Raw genomic sequence first — 16,659 nt, 5'->3', positions numbered from 1 at the left:
AGTGTCATAAACACGCAGTTTTCGCCCGCTTAGTCATAATGAGCTTGAGTTATGCACATGTCTACATGAATCTTTAAATAATGCGGCATATTGTCTCAATATGAAGCCGCTTATACTCACCGGCTTTACGTTTTGATGGAGCATGGGCACTTCGGTCAGTGTTGTCGGTAACGCTATTGTTTTCGCTAATGACGCTGACGAGTATTTCGCCTTGCGAGAGTGCGGCCAGCTGGTGTTGGAGCGCAAACCACAAACTCGGCAGTTCGTCGCTATGTCGACATGTCTATGTTTGTTCACTTAGAAACTGCGAGCCTCGCACGTGAGTTGCCATTGACAATCGAAAAGTAAGCTGAATACATAGAAGATTGCCGTTAATTCGGCCTCGCCAGCATATGCGAAATCATTTCGAATTTTAAATACTTCAATTAGATGGTGACGTCCCGAATTCTAGGGATATAATGTTGTATAGTTAAGATACCAACTGATAACTTGTTGCCCGTACAGACAATCTTAAAACGCCAATATGCATTTTGAAAACCAGGGCTACATTGTCTTTTACTCAAAAACAAAGCATTTATGAGGCAAGCTGAGACTTCGTTGCTGAGACTTCGTTGGCAAAGAAATTTTCGCTTTACAGAACTCGCATGATAGATGCGTCTACTGCAGCATGTAAGGAAGATGTGATATGATGATTGCTAATATGCTGATCAATTTTAAGCGTACAATTTTTCGTTGCGGGTAAAAAAACGACAAAATGGAAATTTAAGTTAATGTCCTGACATATGATCCCGATATTCGTTACGCTACAATAGATAGCGCTGCAAGTTTCACTGCTTAGGTCGCATAAGTGGTTATCGTCGACAGCTCAGAATACATTGTAAGACACACCTTTGTTTTGAAAAGTGTTTACGAAACAGTGGTTCTGTATTTCTTTCTTTATTTTTACGTCACTGATAAACTTGGTTCATTGCTGTTTACTGGCCTCGTGTGGCTCAATGTTCATTGTAATTTTTGACCATTTGTCGGGATTTTCAGATTCAGTTTTGTTATCGGGCGAAACTTCGGCCGTATCCTAGGGTAGTGCAAAACCGGCGTTAGAGGAAGGATAATCAATGATCCTCGCATGATTCAATGTACATTTTTCCCATTCTTGTCACCGCTGGCATGCTGATTCAATCGTCTCCCTGTGCACACTTTCGCCAGGCTTCCGCATTCACTTGGCAGTAACATCTCTCCTGCCTTCGCTGTAAAGCTCGCTCATTATTGTACACCTGTAAAACTCCGCGCGCCCATCCATCTGCTCTCCCAACCACCCATTATTTATCCACGCATAAAAAACTGGGTAAAGCAGGGTAACCTCGAGTTTCCCAACCTAAATTGTGTACGCGTGTTCTTTCTTCCGTCCCGTGCATTTGCGCTTTAATGGCATTGAATAATGTTGTGCGAAACAGCCGCTAGACTTGTCGCTTCCATTTTATTTGTCTTCTTCCTTCTTTACTAAAGCTTCTAACGAAATTAAACGGAGTCTTTCAAGCAAACGTACACAGACTAGTTCCCCTTATTTGACCTCAGCAGGACATGAAATGGAGAAGTTCTAACACTCCATGCTGTTATTCCTCCTGCGTAATAATAAAGTTCAAATTACCTCTTGCGTCATTCTGGGCCTTCGGCTCCAAAGTAAGCGATGGGCACTATTCTAAAGTCCTGCCACTTGCGATTATCTGCATATCGCATAACTGAGATTTACATTGTGCGACGTGCTTGTGGACGTTCTCCTAAAAATTGTTTAAGAGGTGAATAGACAACCAAAGAGGCACTCTCCTGTTATAGCCTTACAACGAACGCAAGAAGTTATACGTGTGATATTATGAGTATTAAGAATACATATCTGCGTGCTTCACGGAAACAAAACCAGGGCATTTGCAAAACACACCCACGCCCTCAGTCATTCACTCACTTCCTCACTCATTCGCAAGCACGCACGCACACACGCGCGCGCGCGCGCGCATGCACGCACACACACACACACAAACACACACACAAACACACGCACACACACGCACACACACACACACACACACACAAACACACACACACATGCACACGCACAGACCTCCCCTTGTAGTACTTTGTCTGGAGACGTTGAATCTTACATTGCTTGCTCTTGAGTTGACAGCAGATGACGTTGTTTACAATTCACAATCATGGCCTTGTGCTTCAATACTAAATCTGTCCGTCACGTAAGACAATGAATGGCTCATACCCGCTTAAGCAATGGCGCATACCCTCGTAAACGCGGCCTCCTGATTACAACGACAGAAGAGAAGCTAAGTTTTACGGTGGAATGACGAGTGGCAACGGAGTCAGCTGTGGAAGAAGACGACGACGCTCAAGCCACTGCTGATGACGGTAGCCTTAGCGAACTCCGACAACGACGGCACAGGGTCTGCATAAACAACTTCACTGCAAAAAACAATTCGAGTCGAAACGCGGTGGCGGATACCGTGGCAAGTTCGGCGAGATAGAACGGGAGATAGTAGGCGAATGTCACAATGCACACGTGCCAGTCGACGCAGCATCACCATCTTAAAGAAGTTGCCCCAAATGGAGAGATTGGAGAAGAGGGTTATACAGAGCGTCGCTTCATCTCTGATACTCTTTCGCATTATGTACTTCGAATCAAACCGCTCAACTAAGTCTGCAATGTGCGCGAGCGACACGTTGGGGCACAACGTCCCCATGATTATGCCTAATTTTTAATGGTAAACACATTAGCTTTATGCGCTCAGATTTAGCCATTTACAAACCGAAGTTCGTGATCCTGTTACGTCGTTGACAAGTTTAAATTTTGTATACAAGCATTTTCACCTGGCGCGCGAGCTCTCTTTAGCCGGGTGGAACACCCCAAATATAAGGCGCACCAGGTTGCACGAACTGTACCCCTCGGTCCAACGCCGACTTCAACCCGGGTTTCACCGACGTGAGGCGTCACTTATATACCAGCTGTTGTTGGGTGTGGTTCAGAACAACATTCATTTGGACTAGATGGTGCAGACTTAGTTGGCGCTGTTCCTTCCTGTGTAGCTTTCACGAAGGCGTTCACTACTTTCATTGGAATGCGCTGCATGCGATGTCTGCGGCGTGGAAGAGAACATCGAACATTTATTGTGCTTTTGTCATTAATTTCAGTCGGAAAGACCAACGTCATCTATCGCATTGAGACGAATGGACGAATGGCCATTGTCTGTGCAGGTGCTACTTGAAGACCGTCCCTAATGCTTGTCTGCCCACAAAGCTATCAAGGCGCTTTTGTCTTTCTTGAGGGCGACTGGCTTTTGTGAACGCCTTTGACTCGCTCAGGCCCTCCGCGTGCGTGCGCGAACTCACCGTGGCTTTCCTCCCCCCCCCCCCCCCCCATCCCCTTCCTCTCTCTATCTTATCACTCGTTTCCTTCTTTCGCGTCCTCCAGAGTAGGGTAGCCAACCAGACGCATTGCTGGTTAGCATACCTGCCTTCTCTCTTTATTTGCTCCTCTTCCTATATACAAGCACCTAATTTTATTTTCAGCTTTTCATGTCCGTACGCTTCTCAGTTGCAACTGGAAAGATAGGGGGGAAGGGTAAGGCCTATAGTCAAGCTGTTTGCCTCACTCTCTGACTCACCTCATTACTCTTAAACATAAATGACGCAAAATGCTTTCTTAATTATTTAAATATTGTGGTTTAACGTCCCAGAAAAGTAAAGATGTCTAGAAAAGAAGGGAGATTAACCAGAGAATGTCCTTGTTGACTACTCTGCAAGGGGAAAGGGAATAGAAAGAGAAAAAGAGAGAAGGAACACAAATGACATTAGAACCCGGGGTATGAGATCCAGCACACACAGATCCAGTATGAGATCATTCTGTGGCTGTGAAGGGAAAGCTGCGGGTTCGTGGCTGCTGCACGTGTGTTACAGCACCAAGTAGTCCGGCAGCGTTTGACAGTGCTTTAGGTTGCTCGGAATAGACGCTGAAATGACGCAGCTTCCACGTGCGACGGTTTCGCGTTTGCCCAGACGCGGAAGAGAAAAGCCTCAAAATAAGTAAGCCTTTACACTCAGTGGTTTGTTCTCTCTTATTTAACTGTTAATAAGGTGTTTCCCCATTCTAAACTAACATCGATTAAAACGTGGGACTATCTTCAGACGCACACTCGCTTGTGTTTACTTTGCCTCGGTAGCTTTCCCTTCGTAGCCACAGAAAGTTGTCCGCGAGTATGTACGCCACACCCGGGAGGGGGGCGAAACACTGAAGAAGCTTGCTGAAGGTTTCTGCTAAGTCTACATAATGTTTTCGCAGGCTTTCAATCAAATAGTGTCGCCCGCTTAGTCCACGACGCATCCACGTAACGCAGTAAATCGTACGTGGAGCACTGGCCACCTGCTGCGCCCCGCCCGCAAAGTCCCACGCTTACGTTTTTTGCACAGCTATTTGTCGCTGCGATCCCCCACGCGACTAAACAAGCGCCTCTCGATTAACTGCTCCAGCGGCCCGCCATCTCAAAGGCTCCTGTACTCTCTGGAGCGCAAGTCTTCGAAACGGGGCTCATCGCTTGCGCTTCTTTTCCCCAGGTTTTTAGAGAAACCTAAGAAAGCAGGACGAATGAATAAGACTGCCTTTTTCTTTCCCGAAACTGTCATCTTTTTTTTTCTTACGCTCTTCTCTCATTCTCGTATTCTGCAGCGTCGTTTCAACCGAACGAAAGCCTCGTGGCAGACAATCACTGGGGGATGGCGACCACGAGACTAAGGCTCTTGCGCTAAGGCGATTTGCCTCACTAAACCGGCTTAAGGCTTAGCGTGGAGGGGGTCCTGCATGTAAACATGGCCCGGCGGACAGTGTAGTGACTGCCTGCCTGCCTGCCTTCAATTCGGCGGAAATTCCCAGGCCTTCTCATATTCTCCCTTCCCTCTGCCTTGGTGCTGTGAATTCATTTTTCTCCTCTCTTTCCGGCGTTGCGCGTCCATACATACGCCATACTTTCACGGGCGGTGGACGTTATACGCCGACGCCTTACGCAGCGGCTTATGCCTAAGTAATTTCAGTTTTTCAGCTCAGCTGCCGGCGTTTGCCGGCAAAGACAGCGCGCTGAGGCTCCGAATACACCGGACTTAATGCTTATATCTGCATGTTTCTTTCCTTCCGAATACTGCCTCGTTTTACGCGCTAACGGGCAGCGAGAAGGGGCGTAATGCAAGAGCTATGTTTCGTATGCGTGGCCAACTTTCGGAATTTCTTCCGCGACGTGAGATAAGCAGTTTTCGTGACATTCTGACCACCTTCTATACTTTTGTTTTGGCAACTAATATTCTGTCGCTTCGTAAGAAGCATCCATCACCGATCAAACGAGAACACCTTCTCCCTTTTCACTTCGCATCCCGAAGCTATATGCCCAGAGGGGAAAAAAATAGCCCTTTATCTTTTCAGTTTTATTTTTTTATCACTAAACGCAAGGAAAGCCTTTCCGAAGTCAATCCTCCTCTCCGAGTCACTCGTTCTTCTTATTCTTCACTCGAAGTGAACTTTTCTTTGCCTTCTTATCTCGAGAAAGCCGTTTATCTCCACGTGCACGAGTCGGTCGGCATCGCCACCGCCATGTAAAACGATCCCTGCTGCCGACGCCGGTGGAGGCAGAAAAGGGGGAATCTACGCAAGCACCACGGTTTCCGGCCGAGTGCTGATCGCATCAGCACCTCGCGCACAGTGCCACATGTTCTCGGCCCGTCGAATGCTTCTCTAACTGAACGTGCCGCAGTGCCGATGTAAGACGGTCGCCCACGAAGTGTGGCAGTCGACAGAAGAACCCGCAGGTGCCACGCTATCCAAGAGAACTTGATAGCGGACAACCGAACAAAAAAAAAGGGTTGTGGGAAAGGGAGGAGTGGAGGCTGGGCAGGGCTCCATTATTGCTAGTTAGAAGGGAGTAAGAAGTGGTGCGCATTTATGCACAATATGTAAGCCCTAGCCGCGATACGAAACGGAGGGCAGATGACGGTTATGATGATGGTGATGATGATTCTTTCAACAATGCTACAAGTTAACTTTCGGGCTTAGGCCGAGAACCGCACGATATTACGATAACAAAACACGTAAATGAAAATACGAACGAAAACCAGTCTTCAATGAATTAAAGCGATAAAGTAGTGTGTGATAGAGTAGTCAGCTTGACACAAACAGTAAAAGGAATTTAAAAAGTGCTAATAATTGTGGTAAGGATTGAGGTAAAGCGCAACTCAGAGACCTCGAACTCATTTCTTTTATTTATCTGTTCTCAGTTGTGATACCACAACTACGTAGGCAGGTACAGTTTTGAATGAATGAATGAATGAATGAATGAATGAATGAATGAATGAATGAATGAATGAATGAATGAATGAATGAATGAATGAATGAATGAATGAATTTATTTCTCCTGTTTACAAGAGAAAGGAAGCAGAAGCTAAAAGCCATGTGGCCTGACGGAGGCTTCTGCTCCCACAACAATTCGGCACGCAGGCCGTACGCAGCAACATGTATCATACATACATACTGAAATCAACTGGAGAGTCGCGAGACAGAATACTATTGTCGTGAAACAAAACAAGTATACGAGAAATATGAGAAACCAACAGGATACTCAAAGTACGACGCATTTTGTTTCAGACCAACCACAACCAGAAAACAAAAGACTGACAATTTATACTGTGGTTCTAATCAGACAAACTCGATATTGTTCAGAATGAGAAAATTTTTGAATGATTTATTCGAATATTCTATAATTTCATCTTCAAAATCACGTAGGCGATTTAGTAGTGAAGGTGCCTGGTAACGGACTAGTTGTTTTCCGTAATTGGTTCTTATTTTTGGTGTTCTCATGTTATGTTGTCAAAGGCTGTAATGCGGATTGGTGGGTACATTCAAGATGTACTCTGATTTGTTTTGTTTAATGTATTGCAGCAACTTGTAGTAATACACCTGGTTTGCCTTTAACATAGGATGTTTCATAAAAAATGGTGCGGTTCTAAAGTTTTGTACAAGGCCATAATATCCCTCGAATGCGCGTAAGACTCTTTTTTGTAGCACTATCAATTTTTTTATTCGTTTTGCGAAGTAGTGCCCCAAGTTAATATGCAGTAGGTTAATCTAGAATAAAAGAGTGAGTAGTATAATGAACTTTTCAACCATGGAGGAACCAGAGTACTCAGTCTGTATAAGCAACCAACAGTTCTGCTTAGTTCGATAGCAAGTTTGTCGATGTGCATGTTCCAGGATAAAATCCTCTTGGAACCACACACCCAGGAATTTTTGACATTTTACCTGCTATATCAGCCTATCTTCAAGAACAATGGCCGCATTGACTTGCAATACCGTAACTTCATAGACAGGTACGGTTAAATGGAGTCCAACTGAAGAGATTGGAAGCAGTACGCTTCCGTCCACTACATCTCGCTTCCGTGGAAAATACAATTTCCTTCTAAAGAATGTATAAATCGAAACGAAAATATTATAATAATAACGATAATTACACGCAAGCACATGTGCAAGCACATGCACCAGAAGAACGAGAAAAAAAAGGAAGACGACACATTAACAACCAACGAAGGCGAGTCACTGCACGATACCGTCCTAATATTTCGAGGACCTTGTCTTTTAATCATAAAGAAGAAGAAAAGATAGACTTCACAGCAATAGAAGCTGTCCTTTCAAAGCCACTAACTATAGTTGTGAATGTGATTACGTGTCCAGAAACTGCCGCCCCCCACCCAACCGCACCCCGTTCACCCTTTCTTTTTTCGCCTCTACGGCACCAAAGATTCGAGGAGCCGGGGCCTCGTTCCACGGTCCTCTGCCACGTTACGAAATGTTCTCGACTGCTTCGCAGTCGCACAGCCCACATTCGCGGTGAGCGAAGGGGACCGCAGGCGCACGGCGGCGCCTTCTTATCAGCGAGCAGCGGCAGCGTCCACCCCGCACTTGCGTCGGCGAAATTCAACCGCCGCCCCGCACACCGCGCTGGCCCCGGTCCGTGGTTGCTGGCTCCGGCCACGGGGGACACGCACACCGGCGACGTCTCGCCGAGCAACTACGAGTTTCGCTGAAAGATGCAAAGATCAAAAACTATCGCGAAAATAAAATTAACGGAAGAGAATGGAAAGGCACGTAGCAGTTGAATCCGGGTCTAAACCGTCTTCCCCCCCCCCCCTTTCAATATATGTCTCATCTTACAAAAACCTGCCGCTTCCATCTAGAGAGCTTACTGCAGCGAAAGTTTCATTTTTCGTTTCATTTCGCCTCTTTCGTTCTTTTTGATCCAGGTTGTTCAAAGTCTTGCCTCTCTTTCGATACTACATTGAAGCACACGGCCTCAGTGGCCGTGCAGTTTCAAACACCAGACGATATAGAAAGAATGTTCGTATGAGCAAGGAAACGAAACACGTGCTGTAAATCAGACATGCTTGTTAGAGCGGCGTCGTTGGCAAAATTGTTCATTCAGTCACTCACTCAGTAGTTAGTTAGTTAGTTAGTTAGTTAGTTAGTTAGTTAGTTAGTTAGTTAGTTAGTTAGTTAGTTCGTTCGTTCGTTCGTTCGTTCGTTCGTTCGTTCGTTCGCTCGCTCGCTCGTTCGTTCGTTCGTTCGTTCGTTCGTTCGTTCGTTCGTTCGTTCGTTCGTTCGTTCGTTCGTTCGTTCGTTCGTTCGCTCGTTCGTTCGTTCGTTCGTTCGTTCGTTCGTTCGCTCGTTCGTTCGTTCGTTCGTTCGTTCGTTCGTTCGTTCGTTCGTTCGTTCGTTCGTTCGTTCGTTCCTCGCTCGTTCGTTCGTTCGTTCGTTCGTTCGTTCGTTCGTTCGTTCGTTCGTTCGTTCGTTCGTTCGTTCGCTCGCTCGTTCGTTCGTTCGTTCGTTCGTTCGTTCGTTCGTTCGTTCGTTCGTTCGTTCGTTCGTTCGTTCGTTCGTTCGTTCGTTCGTTCGTTCGTTCGTTCGTTCGTTCGTTCGTTCGTTCGCTCGCTCGCTCGCTCGTTCGTTTGGTTCGTTCGTTCGTTCGTTAATTCGCTTCTTGAGAGTAAGTTAAGAGAGCTATGAAATGTCGTTCCTCAGTTATGTTGCACTTATATGTGTAAAAATAAAAGTTTGGTTTATCCTGGGCATACGGAAAGTTAGCATTGTAACGTGCTGTCGTAAAGCATTGGAAGTGATCGAGAAGCAAACACGAAAGAAATCAAAAGCGGCCGTGTAAAACTATTCGAAACTCTGAATATGTGCACCGCAGAGAAGCATGGGTTCATGTCTTTAAAAAAAACATGGCCCTGCGGCCACTCAAGCGCGACCTTTATCATTCTGTCCAAGGGTTAAACGAGAAGAAAGGGGGTTAACCGAGGGGCCCGATTTTTGTTAGTCATATCATAAAAAGCCAACAAACACTGACACCAAGGACAACATAGGGAAAATTACTTGTTCGTAGTAAATTAAATAAACGATAAATTAATGGAAATTAATGGTTGTGGGATCGTCCCCCGCCTGCGGCAATTTGTTTTTTCATCCAGTTTCATTTCCATTAATTTATCGTTTCTTTATTTCATTTATTACGCACAAGTAATTTGCCCTATGTTGATCTTGGTGTCAGTGTTTGTTGGCTTCTTATGATATGAGTAATGAAAATCGGGGCCCTCGGTTAACCCCCTTTCTTCTCGTTTATTACATAACGAGGGTCTCGAATCCAGCAACACTGATGCCTTCAGGTAGCATGTGTGGGTTTATTAACCGGTTGCCTTCACCCAAAAAGTTCACGTTCTCGTGACGCCTGTGGCAGAAAGGATCTTCCACATCCGCCGCCAAGTTCTGTGAGTGGTGGCGCCTCGCCAACGCTCCCAGGGTTCTACTAGGAAACATAAATACCGAAGAAACCTAACCGATTCCTAACCCAAGAGTTAGGAATCGCGACAATTCCGACTCCGAACACGCTTACGGAGCCAATTCCGACACACGCCGTCTCGCGCGAAGCGCGGTGTTGACTGGCGTAGTGAAGCTTTTCGCTTGAAGAGAAAACCCTGACTGCGTTCGTATGCTATCGTATTCCAGCGCTCTCAAGCGTGCGTCGAGCCCATCGCTTGCCAGGACGACGGCGCTTCCTTTCCGTGTGCCACCGTCAAAGATGCTGACGCACTGTGAAGCCGATCCCTAGCCGAACCCGAAGCCGAACCTAAGCCGCTCACTTCGCCACGGTCCGCGCGCGCGATTCTTTCGCACGAAGCGCTATTGAGAGCGCCGCAATACAATAGCGACGAGCGCATTCATGTTGTTTTATTTCATATTTAGAAGGCTTTCTTTAAACGCCGACAAAGATCAGCACGCGGCATGCACTTACGTTGCCACACAAAAATTGGATCGGACGCCAAGAAATTGGATCGGTCGTTGCTGAATCCCCTCTACAACGGAACTAAACGCACTTGGCACTAAAGTGAATATTAAAAACATTGCCTAATTATTCTTACTTATTTAACTAATTAAGCGGAATATAAGATATACTCTATGGAGCGCCACATGACGGCAAACCATATGCCGCTGCTTTCATTTAGCTTCGGCTAACCACTTCTTAAATCCTTGGTTGATGTTACGTGAAACACCCTGTATAGCTCTGCGGACAAATCCTCCACTGAGGTGATTGGGTGTCTGTAGCGTTCTGCTGCTGAGCCCATGGTCGTGGGTTTGAATCCCGGGCTCGTGCGCCCACATTCTGGTGGGAACTATAGATGCAAGAAATTTTTTAAAAATACGCTTGAGAACGATGAATTTATATCACAGTGCCTGATGCCTTAATTTAGTCGGAAGTCCCACACTACGGCGTTCCTCGTAGCTAGCATTTTGGGATATTAAGCCTCACCAATTTTTTTAATAACAAACAAAGGCCTATCTTCACAAAATAAAAAAAACTCAAGCTGGAACTGTGTGGAATGGAACTTTCTAGACATTCTCAATGATGCAAATATTATTAACGAATGTGTCCAATCAATGGCATAAAGTATTTAGCAACAAAAAAAATGGTGTTACAGCCCAAGGTGAACAACCAATGTACACATTATGTGCTATGGTTCGTACCCCATTCGCACGCCTTCTTTGGTGGACATACGCTGTGTAATTGTGCGCTGAACGAAGTTATAGTTTCCTGTCAAGTGCATCGGTCTGTGTTTCGGCATAAAGCGCGGCCCAGAAATGAGGGATTGGGACCGTATCTACGAGTAAGCCCTACTTTCCTGCCACTTTACCCCCTCCTGCCCTCTCTCGAGACCCAAGGTAGCGCAGCAAACCGGGTCTTCCCCTGGGTTAAGCTCCCTGCCTTTCCCCTTTTTTTCTACCTCTCTCTTGCGCTAGCTAAGCTTGTATCTCTCAATCGCCAAGTTGGACGTGTTATTAGCGAAAGTAGCCAATGAGAAAGAACGACTTACGAACGAAAACCTTTGTGGATTCGGCCCCTGGTGCTTACGGCAGGTTCGCTCCGTTAGTAAGATACATGGGTGAGTCTCACGGAGCGTGGCACTGACATCGCGATTTCCACATCTCCTGGTGCAGCAACCATGCCTGCCCCGCGGCATCCGAGGCGTGCCCACATTTTGGACCCGTTCCCGCCAGCCTAAAATCGATCGTGTGCGGCCCTTCCAAGAACGGTACGTGAACGTTTTTCTTTCTTTTTGTTTTTAACTCATGATTTCCTGCACTTATATAGATGCGGCTGCGAACATTTCGTAGCCAAAAACCGATAATACTTGTTCCACTAGATATATTTGGGCGTTTCCTTTTAAATTTTATTGAAGCGTGGTTCGTATTGGCAATATGAGCTTGATCGCTACTTCTTGTAAGAATATTCAACATTCAATATTAAATAAGGGAAAGCGAAATAAAAGAGGTAGCAGTAGAAAGTTAATCAGAAGAAATCTGAGGTTAGCTATAAGCAGTCATGGGGGTAAGCGTAAGGGGTAGAAAAGATGAGGAGAAATGGAAGGAAAGGTAAATAAAAAAAGAAAATAATTATTTGGGCGTACCGAACGAGGCCCAGTCAAAGCAGGGGTTATAAAAGCAGGTTTTGTTTCTTTCTTTTTTTTGCGCGCGGAGTTACTATTCAAGAACAGTATTTTCTTTCGACACATTAGTCGTACATGCAGACAATCTATTGTTTAAACCGTCTAAATAGCAAGTTATGTCAACTAAGCATTAATTTCATAAATAAAGGCACTACGGGCAACAGACACAACATAGTACAGCTGCTACAGCTCCTAAAAATCTATTCACGTCGTCAGAAAGTGCAAACCGATAGGCGGATAAAAAAATGTCACTGCAGCATAGCAAATAAGATGTGACGTAAATCAAATGCAAATCACTTTGCGAACACAAAAATTTGGAGGACGCTTAAACGTCGCCTTCAAGAGGGGAACGCGATAGCGTTCAAAGACACCCTGCTGCTTTTCGTGCTTCCCAAAAGGTGCAGCTTATGTAACCGTAATGTTTACCGGGAAACGCTGGCTGCGAACGTTATGCACGAAGGCAAGCTTTGTGATGGAAAAGCGGACTCTTGTGTGAGTCGATCTCCTGATATTGTTTCCCACCTTTAATATTTCAGTCTGAGAAGAGCTAACATAAAGGACATGCCCTGTCAGCATTTTTTAAGTTATTATTATTACATTTGTTTGTGGGCTGCCGTTCTCGATGTTTCGAGGAATAACATTATAAAGAATGAAAGGCAAGGTATGAGCAACTTTGGTGGTAAGGAAGTACTTGTGTATGCGTGGTTAGAAATTAGGTTCGTAATTTTTTTTTTCCGAAACGACGTCCAACGCCGATGCGGGACGCCGACGCCGGATTTTCTGCAGCACGGGCTGCTTAACGCTATCACGTTCGTGTTGTCCACTTCTCTACTCTTGTGTCCTGTCTGCACGCCTCACTTCTTTTTTGCATTATGTATCACGTTAATAACGCGCTGACGATAATAAGTGACCCGCCGTGGTTGCTCAGTGGCTATGGTGTTGGACTGCTGAGCACGAGGTCGCGGGATCGAATCCCGGCCACGGCGGCCGCATTTCGATGGGGGCGAAATGCGAAAACACCCGTGTGCTTAGATTTAGGTGCACGTTAAAGAACCCCAGGTGGTCAAAATTTCCGGAGTCCTCCACTACGGCGTGCCTCATAATCAGAAAGTGGTTTTGGCACGTAAAACCCCAAATATTATTATTATTATTACGATAATAAGTGAATATCTTGCCTTTCTCTGGGATGAATGGAGCCTGCTGATATGGTGTGCTCCACTACAGGGGTGGCTCGCCTAGTGCATAGTACTTCGTGCCTGGTATACTTCTTATATGCACTTCACTGTTTCGTAATGACACTTTACGCTGAAGCTTGGCGGACAAATTAATGGAAAGTTGACCATAACCTTATTGTGAGTACGATGTGTAAGCCGTCCAGTTTGACAAGGAAAGCCAACTTTGCTCGCGTACTCAACGGATGCCTTGGGCAATTTGTTTGCGGAAGGGTACAAGGTGCACAACAACATCGGTTGGTTAAGCCGTCATTCGCTAGATTTTGAGCGTTGTTGGATGGTCGGAGTGGTTTTCAGCCTGCCTTTCACTTAAGTTTCTGTGGTTATATTTTTAAAGAAATTCAGCCAATATTGGCGAGCCCTCGTCGTAGAGCCATCAGAAGCTGTTTATATAAGAAAAAGAAGACGAACGCTCGTGCTTTATTGGAAGACGTTCCTTTCTGTATGTGTGTGTACCATTGAACTAAAAGTGCTTTCTGTTGATTTAGATTATAGCTTGAGCTACTTCTTCTTAAGCATTATTGCAATAATCACCATCTTAAAGCTACTACAACATAAAGAATGCTTGTTTTCATCAAAACCCTGAAGGGCTTATGCAAATTGTTGCATGCTACAGCAGAAATAGTAAATTTCCGTAGGAAAAGTGTGCGAAGTTATTATTGGGACAATTTCCAAGTCAGTTGAAAGGACGAACTTCGCGGTATTAGTGCAAAATAATTTGAAGCAAACTAGAGTTGAGAATCTGAGACATAGTAACGAAAACATAGCTCAGTACAGGACACAGGCCAGTACAGACATACGCAATGCTCAGAACGACCGTATTATTCTTGACGCGGCTTTTTATATAGGCATGCATGGAAACTTAAAGCCTGGTTGTTAGCGCTGTTAGCGTCCTTGATACCTTTATCTGTTCCTGAGGGCAGTGTCCTTATATGCTGCCAATGCACCGACCAATCCTTTGATTAGCACCATTATCCTTATTGACTGCTAGTAATAGTAGTAGTAGTAGTAGTTGTTGTTGTTGTTGTTGTTGTTGCTGTCGATGATGATGATGAAGTAGAAGAAGAAGAAGAAGAAGAAGTTGATGATGATGATGATGATGATGATTATGGTGATGATGATGATGATGTTATGGGTGTGTGACTAATACTACCACGCTACCTTGTTCTCCAACAAAAATTGGAAAGCTGCTGAACAGCTACGCAGCTCTCTCGCGTATACGTAAGAATCAACGAACGCCTAATTTACCCGCTGTTTTATTTTTCAGTGCTTCTTGTTACGGTGGGTCTGGCGGACGACCCCAGCCTGGAAGGTACCGTATTCGTCCAGGTTTCTTTGGCAACATCCGTTCATGAAAAATACGGGACTCCAACTCGCGATATTTAAAGGCCATTTTGGACTGAAGTTAACATTCCCGTGTCACGCTACGTCCTAAAGCTTCCGCAGTGTGCACTTTGCTCTAGCGACGCACACATTCCCAAACTGCGATCTTCCGCGACGACAGTAAAGTGGCAAACCTATCTTTTCTGCATAACGCATGAAAAGTATCGCACGCACAGTCTTATTAATTATTATTATTATTATTAATTATTAAACTAATTATTTTGCATAAATTCTGGGATTTACGGGCCAAAACCACAATATGATTATGAAACAAGCCGTATTGGGCTACTCCGGATTAATTTTGGCCTCCTGGGGTTCTTTAACGAACATCCAATGCGCGGCACAAGGGCGTTTTTGCTTTCTTTCTTTCTTTGTTTCTTTGTTTCTTTCTTTCTTTCTTTCTTTCTTTCTTTATTTATTTATTTACTTATTTATTTTATTATTATTATTATTATTATTCATTATTTATCTATATAAGCAACGCAGCGCCAAAGCCACCACGCCGCTCCGGCGGGTGAAACCAGAAACTAAAACAGCAGCGTTTTGTTGTTCTTGTGCTTACGTTACTTAAAGCAAACAAACTTTATTATTTTTCTCGTTGTATCTGCGTGCCAAGTACAGAACACACAGAGGTATCAATTTTTGTTGGGTTCATAGATTCGGGTGGAAGTACGCAGGGACTCCTGTACACTAGCGCCTACAGCAGAATTTTCTTACAGCTGCCGTTTTTTTTTATATACATCGTAGTCTAGTCACGTTTACCAGTATAAGCATGATATCTCCATGAACCGCGCGGGCTACGTTGCTTTGTACATTTATTATTTGATTTTAATGTCATTTTTAATCATGAAAATAAGTTAGTGTCACGCAAGTGTATGAACTTTCAATCGGCTGTATCTCGCAGGGAAGGTCTCTGAATAGTTAAGATGATGCACACGCCACCTACGCTGACTGCCTCCGTTTTTCCACCCGCCCTTACGTCACTTAAAAAGTTCACTGCGCCTTATTTCCTCTACAACGCCACGCGTATGCTGTACGTATTGAAGTCACATAAAGACATAAAACTGAAACAACAAAGAAAACACTGCTGATTTTTCACACCATGATCCTGCTATGTCTTGTGCGACACGCACATAAAACGCAGTAGTAGTAGTAGTAGCAGTAGTAGTAGTAGTAATAGAACGTAATGAACGGAAATTTTTTTGAAACGCTTTTGGGGTTCACCTTGTATAAAAGAGAAGTATTTTGAGCATTATGTGCGCGCACGTACTGCCAGATAAAACTATGCCAGATTTCAGCAGACAGATTTATTCTAATAAGCACCTTTTTTTTTTCTAGTGGTAAAGCTAGTTTCATTTCTTTTTTTTTTTTTTACAGTGAGTTTCTCGGCCGTTTAGTTTACACGCGAAAGCAATAATGAACAACAGTTCCATTGACGACATTTTAGACTAGTATTTCATAAGGACAATCTCTTTTAAAAAATTCTCCTGAATACGCCCTTGAGACTCCCGCAGGAGATACGCTTTCGCCGGGAGCGCAATCGGCGTGTGAGTCGAGCGGACGGAAATCTAGCGAACGAGTCAAGAAAGCTCGATTCAATAAACAGCCGCGAGAAAAGGTGCCGCTACCCGCGCATCTTCTTCGGGGAGTTGCGACCGCGGACTAGAGACACTTTCGAATGGCTGCCCGACGCCGTCTTAATTAAAGCGCTACCCGTCGCCGTCTGCATGTATCATCAGGCAACGTTTGCCGAACATTATCGGCGCGATATTGGCCATCCCCGCAGTCGCCCAACATACGCGGCAGCTATCAAGAGCCACCAGGCTGGCACTTTGCTCCTCGTCAGCACTATATACAGCTTGCTCACAGCGAGGTAAAACTCGTGTTAGTGCCGTCTACATTAGCTATCAGGAAGAGTTTGGGGACAAGGCGAATCGAGTGGCGCACGCGGGAAGTTCGC

General features: G+C 45.0%; 1 protein-coding gene across 5 annotated transcripts in view; it reads left to right on the top strand.

Annotated features, from left to right (window-relative positions):
• The window catches only part of LOC135902430 (streptococcal hemagglutinin-like), an 87,544-nt gene that overhangs the window by 833 nt on the left and 70,052 nt on the right, over window positions 1-16,659 (top strand). For all 5 annotated transcript variants that reach the window (XM_065432483.2, XM_070531963.1, XM_065432484.2 and 2 more), the window contains exons 2-3: window positions 11,576-11,670; window positions 14,584-14,628. In XM_065432483.2, the coding sequence (XP_065288555.2) occupies window positions 11,576-11,670; window positions 14,584-14,628 (140 nt within the window). The remainder of the gene's footprint in view (window positions 1-11,575; window positions 11,671-14,583; window positions 14,629-16,659) is intronic.

The sequence above is a fragment of the Dermacentor albipictus genome, chromosome 1 (genome assembly GCF_038994185.2).
Source record: "Dermacentor albipictus isolate Rhodes 1998 colony chromosome 1, USDA_Dalb.pri_finalv2, whole genome shotgun sequence".
NCBI classification, from domain to species: domain Eukaryota; kingdom Metazoa; phylum Arthropoda; class Arachnida; order Ixodida; family Ixodidae; genus Dermacentor; species Dermacentor albipictus.
This window is presented reverse-complemented; position numbering and strand designations above follow the sequence as displayed.